The sequence below is a fragment of the Bidens hawaiensis genome, unplaced genomic scaffold (assembly GCF_021521415.1).
Source record: "Bidens hawaiensis isolate Kalapana, Puna unplaced genomic scaffold, B.hawaiensis_p1.1 tig00022896_1, whole genome shotgun sequence".
In the NCBI taxonomy this organism is placed as follows: Eukaryota; Viridiplantae; Streptophyta; class Magnoliopsida; order Asterales; family Asteraceae; genus Bidens; species Bidens hawaiensis.
Genome location: NW_027493582.1, coordinates 21,505 through 40,758, shown reverse-complemented (window position 1 = coordinate 40,758; position 19,254 = coordinate 21,505). Strand labels below are relative to the sequence as shown.

General features: G+C 40.0%; 1 protein-coding gene across 1 annotated transcript; it reads left to right on the top strand.

The window, feature by feature from the left end:
• Positions 1 to 14,683: 14,683 nt before the first annotated feature.
• Positions 14,684 to 16,459, top strand: LOC143566496 (uncharacterized). The gene is made up of 2 exons (XM_077053182.1): positions 14,684 to 15,618; positions 15,772 to 16,459. Exons 1-2 carry the CDS (start codon positions 14,684 to 14,686, stop codon positions 16,457 to 16,459), a joined length of 1,623 nt encoding a protein of 540 aa, XP_076909297.1.
• The last annotated feature ends 2,795 nt before the right edge of the window (positions 16,460 to 19,254 follow it).

Here is a 19,254-nt window from a genome sequence, read left to right as displayed (position 1 = left end):
AGCAGCCTTTGGAGGGCAAGGGTTCTTTGACATGGAACAAATTGATCCAGCTGCTGAGGTTCGAGCCCCAGTAGCTGAGGCATCTGGTGTGAATGTTTCTATGGTCGTTACGTCTGTGGCGGATTCTGAGAGAACCGACTCTGACTCCTCCACTGACGATATTGCTGAAGCACAAAAGATTCTGGTCAGACAAGAAAGAATACGTGGCAAGAGAAAGAAAGACTCGGATGACAGTGAATCTGACTATGAGGAGGAGTTAGACAAGTTGGTACGAAGATCGAAGAAGGTCAGAGCTGGTGAAAGTTCAGGAGTTGGTGAAAGCTCAAGGGTGGTTCGTTTCTCTCCACCCTCGTTATCTGGTATGACTATGGTTCCTGCTTCTATGACTGTGACAGTACCGATTGCCTCAAGTGTTCCCGTGGTGACAACGTCATCATCATTTGGTATTCCTCCAACCACGTTTCAGTTTACTGCTCCGGAGATAGTTTCCTTGCCACCTCCTACTGTCACTCCATCGGAGGTTGTTGCAAGATTTGTTGAGTCAACGTTGGTTGCTACTGCGGGGATGCCTGTTTCAATACCACCCGCAGTTACTTTTCAGACTACTTCTGTTATTCCAGCTAGCTTGGGCATTCCTTCACCGTATGCTCAAGACATTTCTCACATAAGGTTTGATTTTGATGCTACTTTATCAGATTCCGAGAGGATAGCAGCTCTTGAACGGGTGGTTGCTGAGCAGTCAAGAATTAATCTCATCCAAACTCATGCCGTCCAGAGACTTGTGGCAGAGAACAAGTTACAGCCGTCCCTCCTTGTTGAACACGGTAAATTGTTTGATGCCCTTAAAGAGTTCTTAGCATCTCAGGGGGAGACGAGTTGCAAGGGCGACGAGTTGAGAACCAAGAAGAGACAAGATAGAGACGATGATCCCAATGAATCGAAAGGTGCAGGTGGTGAGTTGCCAAGAACTGAACAAACTCTTGGGACTTCCACATCTCAGGGGGAGTCAACTGGTACATCAGGTGGATCAGGTGGTGAAAATGTCGTGGTTGTTGATGATGAGGAAATGTTGGGTGATGATGATGATTTAACAGATGATGTGTTAACTATTAATGAGATTGAAAAGATAGGAGAACAAATTGTGATTGATAGTGAGATAGAAGAAGGTGAGATTGTGGATGGTAGTGTAGAACATGATATTCCAGATGTTGACAAGGTGAATGTGAGTCAAGATATGGATGTGTCAGATGAGTCTGAGTGGGAAGAACAACCGAGATGGAAAGAAGGCTATGCTCAGTGGTTTGTTAAGACAAAGAAGCCAGCGGTTCCAACAATGTTCAAAAAGAGTTACAATATCAAGGGGTATGCTGAGTCAAAGAAAGGTATTATTTGTTGGCTGTATGATGAGCAGTTAAAGTTATTTGTGATTAAACGCTTTGATGGGATTCAGTATTTTAAGAGGACGTTGAGATCGCTCAATACCTTGCCTGAGTGTGAGGTGAAGGATTTGGCTAAATTGAGATTGATTAATAGGAGTGATGACAATATGGCTAGCATAATTGGGAAGATTGTGTGGAAAGAAAGTGTGAAAGAGAAGAAGTTTGAGTTGTTAAAGCCTCAAAAAGGGAAGTTAGTTGAAGATAAGGAAAGGGGAATGCGAGCTGATGGCAAACCTTGGATGGTGATGAAATATAAGCCGATTCGGTGTTTGAAAGAGGTGCCGATGAAGATAATGCCCAAGGATGTTTTAAAGAGTCTCAAGTGGTGGTACGTTGATAGTCAAACAGCTGAAGCTGTTATGGAAGATGAGGACGAACAGGAGATTCTAAGAGTGTATGATCCCATGCACTTGGTAAATTTGTCTCAAGCTGATTTGCAGGTACTTAACGATAAGAAGATATTCTACATTCCTGCGTGGAAAGATGAAGCCAAGAAGTACCAGAGGGTGGTCTCTGTCTGTGTAAGACAGGGCGTTCATGCTTGAAGACGGGTGACACGAGATTTTTGGGATTACTAGACACGAGAATGAAGATATAGATATGAAGCTACTGCCAAAGGGGAGTCTGTTGGTGCAGAATGTCAGTAGTTCAGTATCTTGTGTTTTGTATGTGTCTGTAATCGTTTTAGATTGTTTGTTTTGGTTTTGAATATTGTTTTGCATAAGTTCGCCTGGGATGTAGGCGAACTTGGAGGATAAGCGAAGTTATGACAACTTCGCCTAGTATGTTAGGCGAAGTTGTCGAGGTCTATTTAAACCTCCACTTCGGCTTATCGTGGTGAAGTTTTTCCCGAACGTGTGTTAGTGATTTGATATCATGTGTTGAAGTGTTGCAATACAATCGAGTTTATTAGTATTGTGGCGTGTGTTTGTTTATCGGTTCAACGTATTATCTATCTTACGCTCGTATCGTATTACGTGGGGATTCCGCACCCTCGTGTTACGAGATATTCCTGTGTGATCCGGCTGGGAACCTACAGTAAGTTTCCAAACAAACTCTAACTTTTTGCTTATATTGATTTTGGTATATATAAACAAAGCAAAATAAAACAAAACAAAAAGTTTGAGTATAAGATTTGCATTAAAAAATTGCACGAAGATTCAAGTGCTTATATTAATGCAAAATACATGGCCACGCGCCAAGTTTATGACATACGTGTCATCATTGGATGGAAGACGTCAAAATATTAGGTTGGGCACACCTCATAATCCGTCCGAGGATGGGAACCTTATAATACACCCACATGGCTATGCGCCAAATTTATGACATACGTGTCATCATTGGATGGAAGACGTCCAAATATTAGGTTGGGTACCCTTATAAAAAACCCGCATAAAGGTTGGGGACCCTTACAAAAAACCCGCATAAAGGTTAGGGACCCTTATAAAAAACCCGCATAAAGGTTGGGGACCCTTATAAAAAAAACCCGCATAAAGGTTGGGGACCCTTATAAAAAATTCGCATAAAGGTTGGGGACCCTTATAAAAAACCCGCATAAAGGTTGGGGACCCTTATAAACCCATATGGCCACCCGCCGATCTCAAAGGTTGGGGACCCATATAAACCCGTTGGCCACGCGCCGATCTCAAAGGTTGGGAATCCTTATAAACCCATATGGTCACGCGACGAATTAATGACATGCGTGTCATCTTATGATAAAAAGGCCCGTGTGCCAAATTCACCATCATGATTTAAAAACTCTTACAACCCGAAGCAAAGTAGACGCACTTGCAAAAGGTCAGAATAGAAAGCATTGGGTCACAAAAACACTACTCCTCACTCCCGAGCATTCCTCATAAGTCCAACACTTCACCTAACCGCTTGCACACCCAGGAGAAGCACTGGACTGGGGGGACTTGTAGGTGTAGGGTACGTCAAACCCGTTACGACCTTTTGTTTATTACATTATGTATTATGTTTATTACATTATTATTATCTTTACTACATCTGTCTACTAATTAGGCCCATTGGGCTGGGGGTAACCCCTAACCGGGCCTGGTCCAATAAAGGTTAGGGTTCATGATGATAGCCATGGAGTCCCTATATAAGGAGCCTTCATCATTCATTTGAAGAACCTTCTCTGGGACCCTTGGCTCCCATACATATTTTTGTGTCTGTAAACAAGAGTTCATTCTTTTAGTAGTCACCTCCACTCCCCCACTTTTATATGACAGATCTCGAGCAACCGGAGAAGAAGACGAAGTCGTGGTTCGTTCATATCGAAGACCGGGGAACTTGGACTTGGATCCGATCCGTATCTATTCCATGTTTCTTCAGGTTCTCTAAGTTCCCCATGAACTTCATCATCTTCTTCATCGTGGCTTAACTCATGGTTAAAACTATAGACAAACGTAAAATATCAGATTCTCTTTTTCAAGCCACGTTAGTTTTCTCTCTTTCCAAACTATATTTTAAACACATAAATCATTTGGTTGAAAAAATAATCAAAAGTATAAAACTGACCCCAAGCACCAAAACATTTAAAATATTCCTTGTGGACTTGTTGCAATGTTTGCTAAGTTCTTGACATAAAACCTTACCCATTTCTCTTAATTTAACCGATATTTTCATTATCAATTCTGCCCGCTGCGATTAAATACCACAAGCCATCGAGTAAGCACATAATTAGATTAAAAGCCATACTTACACATAACACCTTTTGTTCAAAATTTAATTATAAAACAAGTTGCAGAAAGCATTGACTCATCTCATCTTCGGTTTCCTCAAGTAATATGGAATAGGTATACAAAATATATTAGACATGTTGGTATGTTAGGTGAATTGAATGTTGGAAGTTTTGGGTTATGCGTAAATGAAAGTTTTAAATAAAAATGTGGTAAATGTTTGTCCCACGTCAGTGTGAGATGAGTGGTTGTTTATAAGGTAAAGTCTTTACTACTATATTTAAGCTTTATTATATGTTTTACCACAAGTCCTACCCGTGCGCAAGGGGGGTGGGGGTGCAAAATGGGTTTCTAGAATGGAATTTCTTCGAACTTGTGCGTGCTCACACATCCACTGGACACGAATGCGGCTCCAAAAAATTGGGCATGCCTGAGGCAGTTTTTTGCACTCGTTTTTTAGACGTTGTTGCTGCTTAGAACCAGCGTACCCTAGGAACATATCGCGAATTTGTTTAAGAGAATTGTGTCAAACACAATCCCGGTTCAACTGTTACTGTTTCTTGCTTATGTGTTTAGGGTTTGTTGTTTCAGATTTTCATTCAAGATTTCTAACATTGAATTCTAAAATCACCTTCCAAAATAGAATGACATATCCTTTAAGCACCAAGTTCTTGCTAATCTATGCATCAGAAATACGTATTCTTGCTTATTTAAAAAGTGAAATGAAAACATATACAATAAGAAGCGTTTTTGTAAAACAATAAAGCATTTACATAAATAATCATGTTGGTTTAGTCACTAGATATAATCTAGTCATGTTAAGTTAAAGTATAGCTGTATTTATGATATCACAAAACATGAACCTTCTGAAGAGTATAATCTTGTATCATATCAACATATGACAAAACCCATCCAGAAGGTCAACCACTTTCAACTCACTGACTCTGTATAATATTTAGTTTTAGTTAGTAAGAAAATATTTTTATATCAAAAGTTTTTAGCCTTAATACATGTTGGTGCATTTTGTGACCGTCGCTATGCAATTTAGACCAGCGAAACGCCACAGGCGAAGTTAGCACAACTTCGCCTTAGGCGAAGTTAGAACAACTTCGCCAACGGCGAAGTTGTAACAACTTCTGCCTTAGGCGAAGTTATCACAACTTCGCCATAGGCGAAGTTATGAACAACTTCGCCTACTGGCCCAAGCCCAAGCCCGAGAAGATGTTTTGTCTATATATATGTGTGTCTTGTTTAGGTTTTGTATCCAGAAAATAAGAGTATTGTGTTATAGTTCATTTGTCTAGAGAGTAAAAGAGAGGAAGTGTCGTGAGGTACGACCCGAGGTAGAGCTCACCTCGGGTCGGACGTGTTTCTGTTTATGTTACGGTATGTAACGTGTTTGTTTAATGATTATTATATAAGAATCTGCAGATTTGATTATCCCGTTCTTGTATTTGTTCATGTATTTGTTCGTGTACGTGTTTGTGTTCTTTATCTTTACACCAATAAACGAGTCTAGGAGGATTCCGCACTCCTAGACCTCGTGCTGATCTCGTATCAATCGGCGACGTCCCCGGGGGGGACCTACAAGTAGTATCAGAGCCTTAGGCTCTTATGCTATGGTTCAAGATCTGCGTTTTGGTGTTTCTGGCACGTTTCTGTGCGTTTCTGGCCGAACAGCGCTGCAGGCGAAGTTATTGTTCATCAGGCGAAGTTGCCGTCACTGTTCGTAGGGTTTGAGCGAAGATATAAGGTCTGACGAAGTTATGGACAGGCGAAGTTAAAGCCAGGCGAAGTTATGAACAGGCGAAGTTGACTTTAGGCGAAGTTGACTTCTCGGCGAAGTTATGGACAGACGAAGTTAACTTTAGGCGAAGTTAACGAGAAAAAAAAAAAAAAAAAGAGTATTTTGGTGTTTTCGTCTGTATGGCCAGGTGTACACGATTATTGTGAGACCGGAGATGTTGTTCAGTCAACGAGTGAAACTTGTTATCTCTGGGTCTTACGTGTGAACAAATACGTGTCAACTCTGGATATGGAGTTGAGTTTGTGAATGGGATATTGATTGAAACTGGATATTGACACATATTTGGGTGTTTGTGGGCAATGAAATTGTTGTTGTTCGAGGTTGACCAAATTGAAGAAAGTCAAATTGAACTGAAGGTTTTTGTCATTACTGGATTGCGGTCAGAGCATATTATTTATGTTATTTTCAAGGCGTTCGAGAATTGGATCCTGAAATGTGATGCTTATTTATTAGAGTGAAAATTCTGGAACAAGTTGGATTTAATCGGGAACTAAAGTGTTTATGTTCTTGATCGTTATCTCTGGTGATTGAAGATGCTTCGGATTAATTAATGGTCATGTGTTAGATTCTGTCAAGGTGGTTTTGTGATGAAATTGATCACTTGATGTTGAGTAGTTGAAGATTAAACCTTATCGTATGCCGACGAGTTGGTGAAGTTGTGGAGGAAGCCCAACTTCATGTGTTGGTGAAGTCAGATGGACTCACGTGATTGGTTGAGATGATCTATTGGCACGAGGATGCATGCATTTCAAAGACCTCAATCGTTATAGTCGGAGAAGCTTACACTGAAGGGGAGATCTGATATGGAAGACGCTGGGTGACTGGTAGATTTGTGAAGCTATAGGACAGTTTCAGACACGGCTGGTTGATGAGCAAACAGAAGATCATCAGTTAAGAGGGAGTCTGTTGGTGCATGTTTTGTAACAGATGATCTTTCGTGTTTGTTAGAATTGAGAGCAACGATCAAAGGGGAGACTGTTGGTGCATTTTGTGACCGTCGCTATGCAATTTAGACCAGCGAAACGCCACAGGCGAAGTTAGCACAACTTCGCCTTAGGCGAAGTTAGAACAACTTCGCCAACGGCGAAGTTGTAACAACTTCTGCCTTAGGCGAAGTTATGAACAACTTCGCCTACTGGCCCAAGCCCAAGCCCGAGAAGATGTTTTGTCTATATATATGTGTGTCTTGTTTAGGTTTTGTATCCAGAAAATAAGAGTATTGTGTTATAGTTCATTTGTCTAGAGAGTAAAAGAGAGGAAGTGTCGTGAGGTACGACCCGAGGTAGAGCTCACCTCGGGTCGGACGTGTTTCTGTTTTTGTTACGGTATGTAATGTGTTTGTTTAATGATTATTATATAAGAATCTGCAGATTTGATTATCCCGTTCTTGTATTTGTTCGTGTATTTGTTCGTGTACGTGTTTGTGTTCTTTATCTTTACACCAATAAACGAGTCTAGGAGGATTCCGCACTCCTAGACCTCGTGCTGATCTCGTATCGATCGGCGACGTCCCCAGGGGGACCTACAATACAAAGTGGTAATATATTTGAAATTTTACTTGTAATCTATCACTTTTCCTCTACGTTGACATTTCGATTCCGGTCGATGTCTCAAGTCTAGATGTCTTTCTGGTTTCTCTTAAAAAGAGTGAAACAAAATTATTAATAATAGAAAAACGTTAGAATTTGTCCAAGTCTCGACCTACAAGTGCCCTATAGCATGCAACGACAATTTAGGTCTAATGTTTAATTTTCGATATCTAAGTGTTTCATGGTAGCGTTTCACCCAACTAGTTAAACGTGTTTCAATAATGTGACAACATAGATGTGGTTCGATGACTCATTGGTGATATGTTTCGTTTCCCTGAAAGTATATAATTTATATAAAGTAATTATAAGTATCGTATGCACGTTCATGAGTTCTTAAATATTTTGTGTCAACTTTGAGTCGTGCTTATAAAATAATATATTTTGTCTTGTCTCGAGTACGTATGATAAACATGCATAGCTTATATACGAGTAAAATCCTTATTCATTTTGATTAGGTTATAGGTTAAACCAAATATGTATGCATCTGTGATGAATATATTCAAAATAGATATTAATGTAGTCTTCTCTAAAAGTAGACTTTCATTTGACTATTATAATCTTTTGTTTTGCTTGTAATGGTTCCTAAGCTTCTGAAGTGTCATCTTCTTTTTTTTTTTAATGATGTTCACAAATAATATATTTATATACTTAACCAAATCTTACCTTACAACGACTAGAGTTACGAAAATTTCCCTTTAAACTTATACTGGTTTCTTTGTTTCTATTATTTGCAACACCACCTTATTTTTATCAAATTATGTCAAATCTTGAGTATGTTCACAAAGTATAAACATGTTTTCAAATCTTGAGTATGTTTTCAATACATATAATACAATTTTATTTTGTAATTATTTTAAACCCCTTTCACGTAGTGTTCATGTTTATATAAATGTCCATAATTTCCACCACCTATTAGAATGTCCAACCTTTAACCTTAAAAAGCATTTTCAAAAACAAAACAAGTCTATAAATAGGTGGATTGTATATTTTCAAGAGTTTTGAGTCACGCTAACTACTTGGGTGAGCATAACTATTTCATAATACTTTATAGAAACCAAAGTTAAGAAGATTTAAATGCTTACTTTAAATAAGAAATGATGGATTTAGAGGTGATGAGAAAATGAAGAGATCTTTAAGCTTAAATTTTCAGAAACTCCAACTTGAAACTCTTGTGATTGTTTGAACTTGGAAGACTAGTTGGTTGTTTGAGTGTGTAGGGTGTTTGGCTCCAAGAGGGAACCGAGAGAGGTGAAGGATAGGTGGGGTGGGGTATATTTCTTTTGTTTCTAAATATAGTAGATTTGAATGAATTTTAACTTATTATTTATTTATTCAGTAGGATATGTATGTATGTGTTCACTCTTCAGTGTATAAATAATAAAATTGAAATGGTAAAAGATGTGGGTCGGTTGGGGTGATCCGAAAAGGAGGGAGATGAAGTAAGGTGAGTTGGTGTATGGGGTTAAATATTAGTTTTGATAGGTTGTACTCCTCCTCATGTCTCATCATCATGTTTAGTTTAGTCAACAAAGAAAGAAATCAAGGAAGTATGGGTTTAAAAGTCAATGAGGTAAAATCTGGGGGAAAGGAGTATGGATCAAAAAGATCATGTTGTTAGAGCATCCATAACGGAATGCATACCCCGATCCTATGTGGCAACTGACGGACGTGGAGAGAGCCGGACTCTACCGTTGTGGAATATTGAAGACTGTTGCAGGTCCGGCGCTGCAAACCTGCAACGAACTTGAAGCGTGGGACCCCCTTCTCTCTCATACAGATGTGCTTGGTGGCCACAACATCTTCATCCTCTCTGATTTCCATTCCTTTGAAGAAATACCATAAGATCCATTTCATCTCCTTCACTGTGATTTGATTTATGGGTAGATCGATTTATGTTCGCTGGTAACGGTTTGAATCAATCCATTTAGAATATCCAGCGGGAGGTTTGAATCAATAAATTTGGATCCGGAATATCCGAGAAGACGTGGATAGGGTTTTTCAGATCTATGATTGAAAATGGAAAAGGGAAAGAAGGAAACAAGTGGTGACGGTTGGTTGTATGTGGTTGGTTGTATGTGGTTGGTTTTATATAAAAATTAATATATTAAAAGTTATTATTTGATTAAACATAAAAGATAATATATTGTAAAAGTATTTTTATTTGGTTAAATATAAATTGGTAGGTGATGATGTGTTGGTTTTTGAAGGTTTGTTGTTGTGAAAGTAAGTGAGTTTTTGAGAAGAGTTTGAAATCGTTGATGTTTGTTGTTGTGGATGCTCTTAGATTGATGTCTATTTGGTTGTGTGATAATTATTTTATACAATAGTTATTTATTTCATTTAGAGTTAGGAAAAATAAAAGCATTATCGATAGATATTTGTAGTAAAATACAATACTTGCATAACATGTGTTGGGTGAATAATATTTATAGTTGATATAATTATGTTACTTTTATCTTGTAGTTTGGGCACTTTTGTTTCTGTCTAATGGCTATTCATTTAAGTATTGGGTTTGGTTTTAACATTATTTGAAACTGAATAGGTTATCCTAACCATGTGATAGGCCTAACGTCGAGCGATAGCAGTGTATCAGTTTATGGTTCGGTTCGTGTCGGTACCCACGTATATAGTTCGTTACTAATAAGTAGTTATTTACGAGACATACTTTTATTTGAATATAAAATATATATTCCAACATACTATTGTTTTAAATTCGTAAGATAATACATAATTATAAATATGTATTATCGCTGAGTGTTTTTATTATAACCATTTTTTTTATCACCAACCTTTGTGTTTGTCGGACAGACTAGCGTGACTTGATAATCCTCCAACGATTACCAACTAGACATATAATAATGTTGACTACTAGACACGCATTACGACCTAATTACTCATAATTAAGTCTATGATAAATGTTTTCAATTTAATTATAATTTAATGTTGTACGGATAACAACCCTGTTTGACGGGGTGTCACAGTAACTCACGAAAACGAATTGCTTTTTAGAAAACCGTTACTAAACGGTTTCATGAAGTTCAAAACCGTGAAGAATACCGAACTAGTCATCAAATAAAAACGAAGAGGCGAGAATTGAGTAGGCGAACCGCACGGTTTACCGGTATCTACAACAACCTTCGCAAGAATCCCAAAAGCTGTTGGAGCGATAACGACATTATGACGAAAGCTCAAGAGAAATACTTAAGCATCGAGGGAGCAAATTTTACTTATTTTTCAAGTTTGCACATATTAAAGGATAAACCGAAATGGCATGCGGTGCCCACCGTGGCCGAGTATATTAATGGTGGTGGTGTTATTGGTGGTTCGAAACGCACAAAGACATCCGAAGACGATGATTTCATCTCTATTGTTTCCGACATGAATGATGTTGATGACATCCTGGACATAAACCAACCTATCCGCCCTCCCGGGCATGACAAAAGCAAGCGAGCGGCCGGAAGCTCGTCATCGAATTTAACGATGGATAAATTGGAATCATTGTCAAACAAGTTAGATGCGTTTAGCACCAACTATACGAAAATTGAGGAGCGGAAACTCAAAATGAGAGAAAAAACGATGGAGGAGGTTAGGAAGCGGGAAGAGGAGACGTCAATGAGGGAGGACTTTAAAATCCTCCAAACTAACATCGACGTCACGGACGAAAAACGTAAACGAGCATTGGAGGTGTTGCAATCAAGCCCAAATCGCCGCAAAATATGTTTAATTGTATTTTTTCCTCATTTTATGTTTTAAATTAAGTAATTTTTATTTCTTGTTATTTTTTCAGTGAATGCAACTTTATTTTTATTTAAGTTTTAATTTAGTTGTATTAAATTAATCTTGGTTATATTAAATTAAATTAGTTATATAAATATTATTATTTTATTTGAGAATGAAGGAAAGAGGTGAATTTGTGACCATTTCCATGATTTTGTAAAAGATGGTGGAGTTGAGTGTAGTATGATGTGACGCTGACATGACACTATAAAATAATAAATAAATTGGCATCCACTCTTCATAGTCTAAAAGGGTATTTGTGTGTTTTTGGAGTGTGTTTGGCAAATATGAAAGGTTGTAGGGTTTAAAAAAAAGGGGTTTATATACTCATTGTCCATTAATCTTAAACCCATATCCATTTCTTAATTAAGCATATTTAAAATAAATCCACTAGTCCATCTTGCTTAACTAGCCCATGAGATAAATATTTGAATAATAATATCCTCAAGTGACATAAATCCATGGAAAAAAATAATATATTTTATGTATTGATGATTTGATGTCATAAAAATACGTACATTACTTACGACTCGTTAATAAAAGGCAGATTCTAAAGAATGTGGGTTCAAGTACGATCTCTTTTTACAATCAATCAACGTTAACATTTAATTAGACTTTTATTTTTAATGTTTCACAAATCAGGTAACTAGAATAAAAGATAACTAGAATTGTATAGAACTAGAATTATGTTATAATGCACGTTTTTTTTACAATCAACCAATCATAACCGTCTAAAACTAACTTACTTTTATAAAACTTATATTTACCATTCATAGCTATAACTATCGGTTTATTGTCAACACGAAATATCAAAAGATTCTAACAAATGGAAACCAAATTCCTAGTTTCACTCATACTCCTTCAAGCAATCTTCAACAATGCTAATCTCATCATACCCCCAGATCGACAAGGTGTCAGATGCGGTAAAGATGGTAATTTCAATTCAAATAATTTGTTTAAAGAGCGAGACGATGCATTCAATTCACTCGACAAAAGTTTTACGCTTCCAGAAACTTACAACGGTGTTAAAATCGAGGTAGTGTTGGAGTTTGGACGAAAGCCCTTTGCCCCAAAAATATCAGAAAGGAAGACTGTCGGGATTGTGTAAACAAAACTATCCCTACTCTTAAGAAAACTTGTCCTAAACAAAAGGAAGGTGCAGCCTTGTCAGTAACAGCAAGACTGTATTGCATGGTTCGTTATGCAGATCACCCAACACAAACAAACCTAGGGGCTGAATGGATTCAGTTCTTTCCTACACCAGCAGCAGCGCCTCTGGCTCCTGGTACCGCTGCTGAGTTGGAGAAAGGGTTGAATAATTTGGCAAATAAACTCAAGGAGATCGTAAACGGAACTGATAATCATGACAGATACGGGTCTGGTTCTATAAGTTATGGGCCGGGTTCCCACACCTTATACGGGTCCATGCAGTGTTATGCTAGTATATCAAGAGAGAACTCCATGAAATGTTTATCTTAAGCAACTAATCAAATCCATGATTGTTGCAGCAAATTAAGAAAACAGTCTGGAAGGGCATTTTCTATTAATTGTGTCTTTTGGTATTCACATGAAAATTTTCTTCCCAAGACCATATAGACAATTTATGTCACACCTCCGAATATATCGGGTTGATCAATATTAATACATGTTGGAAGTTCTATCGTTTTTCATACGACAAAAAAAATGATGTTGGTTTCCTATGAATATAAATAACACATTACGTACATACAAAAAAATATTTTGTAATTCAAAGAACGGTTCAGTACAATCAAATTTTGTGATAATACAGTAAGTATTTTCATACAATAAGAAACTTAGTTAAGTAGGGGATGTCGTATCATAATCAGGTAACGTAGTTGCTCACCAGAAAAGACCAAAGTTTTCACATTTTATATGGTATCGGACTTAATTTGTGTTTATAGAGGTAGGGTACCAAAAGGACCCAAATACCCGTAAGAAATACCCGCGGGTCAATCGGAAGTCCCTCATAAGGCACCCGCGGGACATATAAACCATCTGAGGAAGAAACACCCTTATAACATATGCGGAAGCCTCACAGCAACCTCAAAAGTCACCCGCATGAAGGAATACCCTTCCGCGTAAATAACTACAAGGTAATGCTTCGGGACAGCTGTCAATAACCAATTACCTTTTAGAAGACTTGCCAAGATGCTTTCTTGGGCAATACGTGACCCTTTGGCCAATTAGCTAGTGACACGTGACAAGGCCGTTATAACCGTGCACATGGCCAATGTTACCTCATCAACCAATAATGACAGGAGTCCAGGTTGTTATACATGCACATGCAGCATGTAAGCTAAACCTATCATGTGAGGACACGCGTACAGATGGTTATAAGGTATCTTCTAAAGGGACAGCTAGCCCAATCACTTCCTTACATCCTCCGGCTATAAATACCCTCTCAATCAACATGAGGTATTGATCGACCAACACTGTACTCTCTCAATTTACTTAAGTACTTTATCTCTTCGTAAGAACGGTACTTATTCTCACGCCGGAGGGTGGTTACGGGAAGACCCCCCCCCCCCTTGTCCTTCCCGTAACGAGCTCACGGTGTTCTGTTTTGTAGGATTCACGTTACTGGAATTTAGGAATTGTATTCATATCGTGTTGGTAGTAACCGTATCCTACCTTGTGGACTCATTAGATCTAGGACCCATCAGTGGGGAGTAGATCCGTGTTTCTTCATTGCCGCCATCTGTGCTTTTGTTAGAACAGCTAAAAAATTTTCCGTTCTCTTTACGATATGAGTCAGTTACCTAAAGGGCCGACGGAGAATCAAGCACAACCTCTGCGTGATCTCAACCTTGAAACACGTGAAGGAGCAACGTCTGTGTTTGCTCGAATTTCCACCCCTGTTGCAAGAGCTGAAACCGTCAATCCAGAAATCTTTTCCTTGGATGGTTCGACGGCTCGGGGGTTGTTTACTCAGCAAGAGGGTGTTACCCCGGTAGACACCATAAACATTGTTACACCAACTACTGACTTGGGGTACGTCACAGCCCAGGAGGTTCTAATATAAGGAATCTAGAGCGTGTTCCAAGAGAAGTCCATCGAACTCAGTCGGAGTTAGGTTGAGAAGAATATTCCGGTGACTCTAATCCAAGAAGAGCTCGCCGTCATAACCTCGGGACTGAAGAAACCTTATCTCCAGACGAGTGGTTTCGTATTCAACAAGAAAGTTTGAAAGCAGACTATGAACGTCGGGTCCGGAATGAGCGTTTCCATGGTCGGACCCTGACGTATGACGAGCCTCCCAGGAGATCTATTTCTCCTCCCATAAGGGGAAGCCACATCCAGTACAGTTTGTCACCGGAGCGGAACACGAGCGAAACCTGAAGGTTACGTCCTCGTCCCCGCGTAGATATGCGGGTGCCATCTTATGAGGACGAACTGGACAGGTACGACTCATCTTATCGACCGGATGGTAGTTTTTATAGCGGAGATAGCCGTCTTCCTTCGTACGGAGGAGCTAGCTATCTGCGCCCAGTTGTCCGCCATGCGGAGTATCATAGAAATGTTGAATATGATTTTTCCAAACCATATCGTCCGGAGTCCTTCGCGGAAAAATCAAAATTCATTCCGAGCATCGCGACAGCTCCATTCCTGATTAATGCAAAAATTCCAACATCTGTGGGAACATATAATGGATTGACTGATCCTAGCGATCATCTGTTAAGGTTTGAAGCAGTCGGAGGAGTCAACGGTTGGACTCTTCCATACTGGTGTCACATGTTCGCACTAACATTCACCGGAGCGGCAAGGAAATGGTTTGATAAATTGCCATTCGGAAAGATTGCAAGTTGGAAAGACTTTGTAGCAAAATTCTCTCAGCATTTTAGTCAACAAAAGAAACATACCCGTGATCCTTCAGATATACTAGATGTTACAAGACGAAATAATGAGTCTATTGAGGACTTCATTACTAGTTTTACTAACGAGAGCCTTAATATCGGAGGAGTGAGTGAAGATATGCTGCGCGGAGCATTTTATAAGAACGTCCATAGTGATGCCTTGATCCGTACCCTAACGGGAAGGGACGGAATGCCTGAGTCATGGGATGAAATCATGAAGGCATCAAAATTGTTTGCAAGAACTGAAAAAACTCTAAGTTCCAGCAGTCAAAAGCAGTCCCCAAGGGTCGAGTTTCAAACTCCGAGACCAAACAGACAAGCTAAGGGACCAATATGGTCAAGACTTCAGCCTAGTGCGGAAACACCTAAACCTTTTGATGCAAGATCTTTGATCGGCAACAAGGGTAAACGTAATTTTTCAGCTCGCTCCACTAACAGTTGGACCCAGTTATCAAAGACTCCCTCATAAATTCTCACTACTGAAAATCTGACTTTCCGGAAACCTCAACCAATACTGCGGAAGTCATTCCTTGATACCAAAAAACATTCCTCATATCATAATGATGTTGGACACAACACGAATGAGTGTGTGACTCTCAGAAATGAAATTGAAGCAGCTGTTAAAAATGGTAAACTTGAACATTTGGTCAAAGGTGTACGAGGAGGGACTGGCAAACCTCCCGCAAAGGATAGCCAGGGCCCGGCCAAAAGGCAAATCAAAGATTTGAATGTCTACATGATTCAAGGGGGACACTTGGGTAAAGGAAAACTGAGGGAATATTCGGACGAAGAATGGAAAAACGAGCTCGTTATTTTTCCTCGGATTAAAGGGGGCCCGTGCAACAAAAACCCATTGATAATTACTGCCGAGTTTGGTCATTATCGGTCACAATATGTGTTCTTTGACACAGGTAGTACGTCCGATATTATGTACGAACAATGTTTCGAACAACTGGATGAGGAAGACAAAGAAAGTTTACAGCCAATTCATGCTCCTGTTTCTGGTTTCGGGGGAGAGATAATGCACCCGCGGGGTGTCATCACTTTCTCGGTCACACTAAGTGACGGAGTACATTCAAGAACAGAGGAAGTTGAATTTTTGATCTTACCAGCAACTTCTAAACATGACGTTATCTTGGGACGAGAAGCAATCGGAGATTTCAATGCCCACCCGTCCACAGCACATGGTGCAGTAGGAGTTCCAACCCGCACTGGTGTGGCAATAATTCATGTAAACCGACATTGTTTTACTACCGAAAGTTCAAGACCAAGCAAGGTTCCAAGATAGGCTAAGAGGACCAAATCCGAAAAGTGGGATTTGAACAAAAGGTTTCCAGACCAGACAGTTACAATAGGACCCGCTATCTCGGAAATAGTGAGAACCTTTTTAAAGCAATTATTGATCAAGAACATTGACATTTTTGTTTGGCAACCCGCGGGCAAGACCGGTGTCCCGCGGAGCATTTCGGAACACAAGTTAAGGGTGAATCCGTTAATCACCCCAATTGTGCAAAAGAAACGAAAGATGGGTCCAGAACAAACAAAGGCTATGAATGAACAAGTACAAGACCTTCTTCACGCTGGGATCATACGAAAAATCAAATACCAAACATGGGTGGATAACCCAGTGATTGTCCCAAAAAGCAACGGAACATGGAGGATGTGCATAGACTATAAAGACTTGAACAAGGCATGTCCAAAAGATTGTTACCCGCATCCGGAGATCGACTTAAAAGTAGATTATGTGGCCCCATTTAAATTCAAGTGCTTCCTTGATGATTACAAAGGGTACCACCAGATTCATATGGCAGCTGGCGACGAGGACAAGACAGCGTTCCGAAACGACCAAGGAACATTCTGTTACAGAATGATGCCTTTCGGATTAAAGAACGCGGGGGCCACATATCAACGACTGATGGATCAGGCTTTCAAAAGTCAAATAAGTCGGAATCTCAAAGTTTATATGGATGATTTGGTAATCAAAAGCATTGAAGAAGATCAGATGTTAAGAGATATCGAAGAGACCTTTGAAACACTACGAAGCATCAACATGAAGTTGAATCCGGCTAAGTGTTCATTTGGCATGGAGGAGGGTAAATTCCTTGGGGTCATAGTAACAGGCGCAGGCTTTAAAGCCAACCCAGATAAGGTCCAGGCTATAGCTCGCATGCCTTCACCCTCTTCCCTCAAGGAGGTTCAAACACTTAATGGAAGACTTGTGGCGTTGAACCGATTCCTAGCAAATCACGCGGCCAAGTCTCATCCATTCGTGTCAACACTCAGAAATTGCCTTAAAAAGGCACATTTCAAGTGGACCGCGGAGGCTGAAAAAGCATTCTTAGAAGATAAGAAATGCTTAATGAAGCTTCCTACTCTTACAACATTATACGCGGGTGAACCTCTGACACTGTATTTATCTGCCTCGGACATTACCATATGGGCCGTTCTGCTAACCGATAGAAAAAATGTTCAGACACCAATCTACTACGTCAGTAGAACGTTATCGGACCCGGAAACAAGATATTCGATGTTGGAAAAGCTGGTTTTGGCATTGGTTTATGCCGCCAGAAGGCTCCGCAGATATTTCCAGGGCCACCCTATCAATGTATTAACCGGATACAAACTCAAGAACGTGTTGAGTAAACCTGAGTTGTCCGGACGACTGGCAAAGTGGGCTATTGAATTGGGTAAACACTCGATCGAATATAAGCCCAGACCAGCAATCAAGGGGCAGGTACCCGCGGACTTCGTTACAGAGGTCCCGCAGTACAAAGAGCAAGAATGCTTAATCGAACAACAACCCCAAGCACCTCCGGAACAAGGGCAAGTTTGGTCATTTTTCACGGACGGAGCTTCCAGCAGCGAAGGGTCAGGTGCAGGTTTATGGTTCGTCAACCCTGAGGGGCATGAATTTACGTACACCATCAAGTTGGACTTCAAAAGTACCAACAATGAGGCGGAATACAAAGCCTTCCTGGCAGGACTGCAGATAGCGAAAAAACTGGGGGTGAAACATTTAGAGGCTCGGGTGGATTCTATGCTAATTGTGGGACAAATAAACGGAACATATGAAGCCAAAAGCGATGTCATGGCTTCTTATTCGTCACAAGAAAGAGTCTTGATTTGCCAATTTTCCTCCTTCAGTATTGTTCACATTAAGAGGAGTGAGAACAAATCGGCGGACGCTCTTAGCAAACTAGCTTCAACGAATTTTGAGCATCTCGCCAAAGATATTCGTGTAGAAGTTCTAGACTATCCATCCGTTCCAGAAAATCAAGTCCTAGTAATTCAAACTGGTGTTGAGTCTTGGATGTCACCCATTATAGCTTACTTATCTTCCGGAGCACTTCCAGCAGGAAATGCTGAGGCTCGGAAGATTAGGCATAAAGCTCTGAATTACCAGATGATTGATGGCATCTTATACCGGAGGTCATTCCTTGGTCCACTGTTATGTTGCGTGGACGCGGAAGACGTAAATTACCTAATTCGAGAAATTCACGAAGGTATTTGTGGGTTACACGCGGGACCAAGAATGACGGTTGCAAAGATCATGAACGAGGGGTACTATTGGCCTGGCATGCATTTAGACGTTGTGCAGGAAATCAGAAAGTGTGATTCATGCCAGCGTCATGCCCCCAACACCCTGCGTCCAAAAAACGAATTGATTCCAGTAACATCTGCATGGCCGTTCCAAAAATGGGCTATTGATATTATGGGACCTTTCCCAGAAGCCCCAGGACGAGTCATGTTTTTGATAGTGACCATTGATTACTTAACCAAGTGGATAGAAGCCAAACCAGTTGCATCAATCACGGCTTCAAGCGTGAAGAAATTCCTTTGGGAATTCATCATCTGCCGGTTCGGCCTCCCACAGGAATTGGTAAGTGACAATGGGACCCAATTTGCTGACAACGGACTACTGGAATGGTTGAAATAACTTCATGTCATTCAGATCTTTACATCCGTAGCTCATCCGCAGGCAAACGGTCAGGTCGAAAGGACCAACCGAACTATCAAAGAAGGGATCAAGTCAAGGCTAGGAACGAAATGAACGGGTTGGGTAGACGAATTGCCCCATGTACT

Coding starts and splice junctions, on each gene's coding strand:
- LOC143566496 (XM_077053182.1), top strand. CDS start 14,684: ATGCGGGTGCCATCTTATGAGGACGAACTGGACAGGTACGACTCATCT. Junction 15,619..15,771: donor TCCACTAACAGTTGGACCCA/GTTATCAAAGAC, acceptor TGTGACTCTCAG/AAATGAAATTGAAGCAGCTG.